This window comes from Dinoponera quadriceps, unplaced genomic scaffold (assembly GCF_001313825.1).
Source record: "Dinoponera quadriceps isolate SergipeBrazil2010 unplaced genomic scaffold, ASM131382v1 C3912308, whole genome shotgun sequence".
In the NCBI taxonomy this organism is placed as follows: Eukaryota; Metazoa; Arthropoda; class Insecta; order Hymenoptera; family Formicidae; genus Dinoponera; species Dinoponera quadriceps.
The window spans coordinates 1-1456 of NW_014568135.1; the positions used below are offsets into that span (position 1 = coordinate 1).

The following is a 1456-nucleotide window of genomic DNA, read 5'->3' on the forward strand; positions in this document are numbered from 1 at the left end:
ACGTGGACGACAGACTGGCGATGATCGTGCAGCAGCACGTTCGGATCTTACGGTGAGTCGCTTCTTCGAGAGATATTCCTGTTTCGGTGTTTCTCGTCCTCGATGTATTTACTGTCATCATTGTAATCATGTAATAATAAGTTAATCGCGCTTGCGATTACACTGTTTTAATGAAATTGCATCTTCGAATCGAATTCTCTTCCAGTTTCATATCGCTAACGGACAGGATGTTGCGCGAAATATCTGTCGTGGAAATTGTAGGATGTACGTTAAACATGTGTTTTCTCGGATATTATACTATCACATTGGTATGCATTTCATATGGAAAGCACGTGCTGCAAAGCGCACCGTTTTGCTTCAAGTATGCCGGAGATCGACATGTACACGATTCATGATGACGCGTTTGCAACGGTATGTGCGAAATGTAAGGATATTTATATTGCAGGAATGGGGAAGTGTAGAGATCGCCGCATACGTAACGTATATTACTCTGCTCCTATCCTTCACGTTCAATATCTTCATATTTTGTTACATCGGCGAGCTTATTATCGAACAGGTATAACGCTTATCGTCGAAGTGTTTGTCCGCACTTTTAATATACACCAAATGTGTGATAAATTAACTTACGATTATATCTCTAAAGTGATTAAAACACTCTTCCCAACTTTGAATGCACTTTTACACCGAAAGAAACTTTTATCGTCGTAATTATTGTGTTTGACGTGACATAATTAACCCAAAAAGATCTTATGAACAGTGCAAAAAAATCGGCGAAGTGTCATACATGATCGATTGGTATCGACTACCAGGAAGAAAGGGTCTTGTCCTCGTATTGATGATAGCTATGTCGAATTCATCCACCAAACTCACCGCCGGAAATTTCTTCGAGTTGTCCCTCAGTACTTTCGGTGACGTGAGTTGCAGAAAATGACGTTGTTAAATATTTGGTTAACATCCGGATGACTTACGTGAGGTTCTTCCAACCGACAGGTGGTTAGGACATCTGTGGCCTACTTGAACATGTTACGCACATTAACTTCATAAAATTTCTCCGTAATATGCGAATTATATTATAAATCATTATACTAATTGTTCGGGAATAAATGTTAATTAATTAACTTTCTTCATGTCAAGTGAAAGGAAAAGAAATAACTGAATATAATAGGAGAGGAAAGAGTGAAGTATAATAAATAGAAATCTTTCTATTTATATACAGAGTGTTTTTTAAGTACCCAGCTATATTTAAGGGAGCGATTCTTTGGATTATTTCAAGTAAAAAGATTTATATAAACATGTGTCCTAAACAGCTTAGTTTCCGAAATAGCGGGTGTTGAAGCTTTCAGGGAAATGTAAATGTCACACAGGCTTTAGAATATCTTATTGAAACTTGGTGTAAACATATAACACTGCGACGATGCATTCCCCCCGGCAAACACCGCGGCCGACCGACCATCCG

At 38.5% G+C, this 1456-nt stretch overlaps 1 protein-coding gene across 1 annotated transcript; it reads left to right on the forward strand.

The window, feature by feature from the left end:
• Nucleotides 1-5: 5 nt before the first annotated feature.
• LOC106751520 (odorant receptor 22c-like) lies at nt 6-1044 on the forward strand (the record flags this gene model as incomplete). The annotated part of the gene is made up of 5 exons (XM_014632419.1): nt 6-52; nt 206-308; nt 446-556; nt 758-913; nt 991-1044. Coding segments are annotated over 5 exons (471 nt in total), but the record flags the coding sequence as incomplete, so codon positions are not given.
• Nucleotides 1045-1456: the final 412 nt, after the last annotated feature.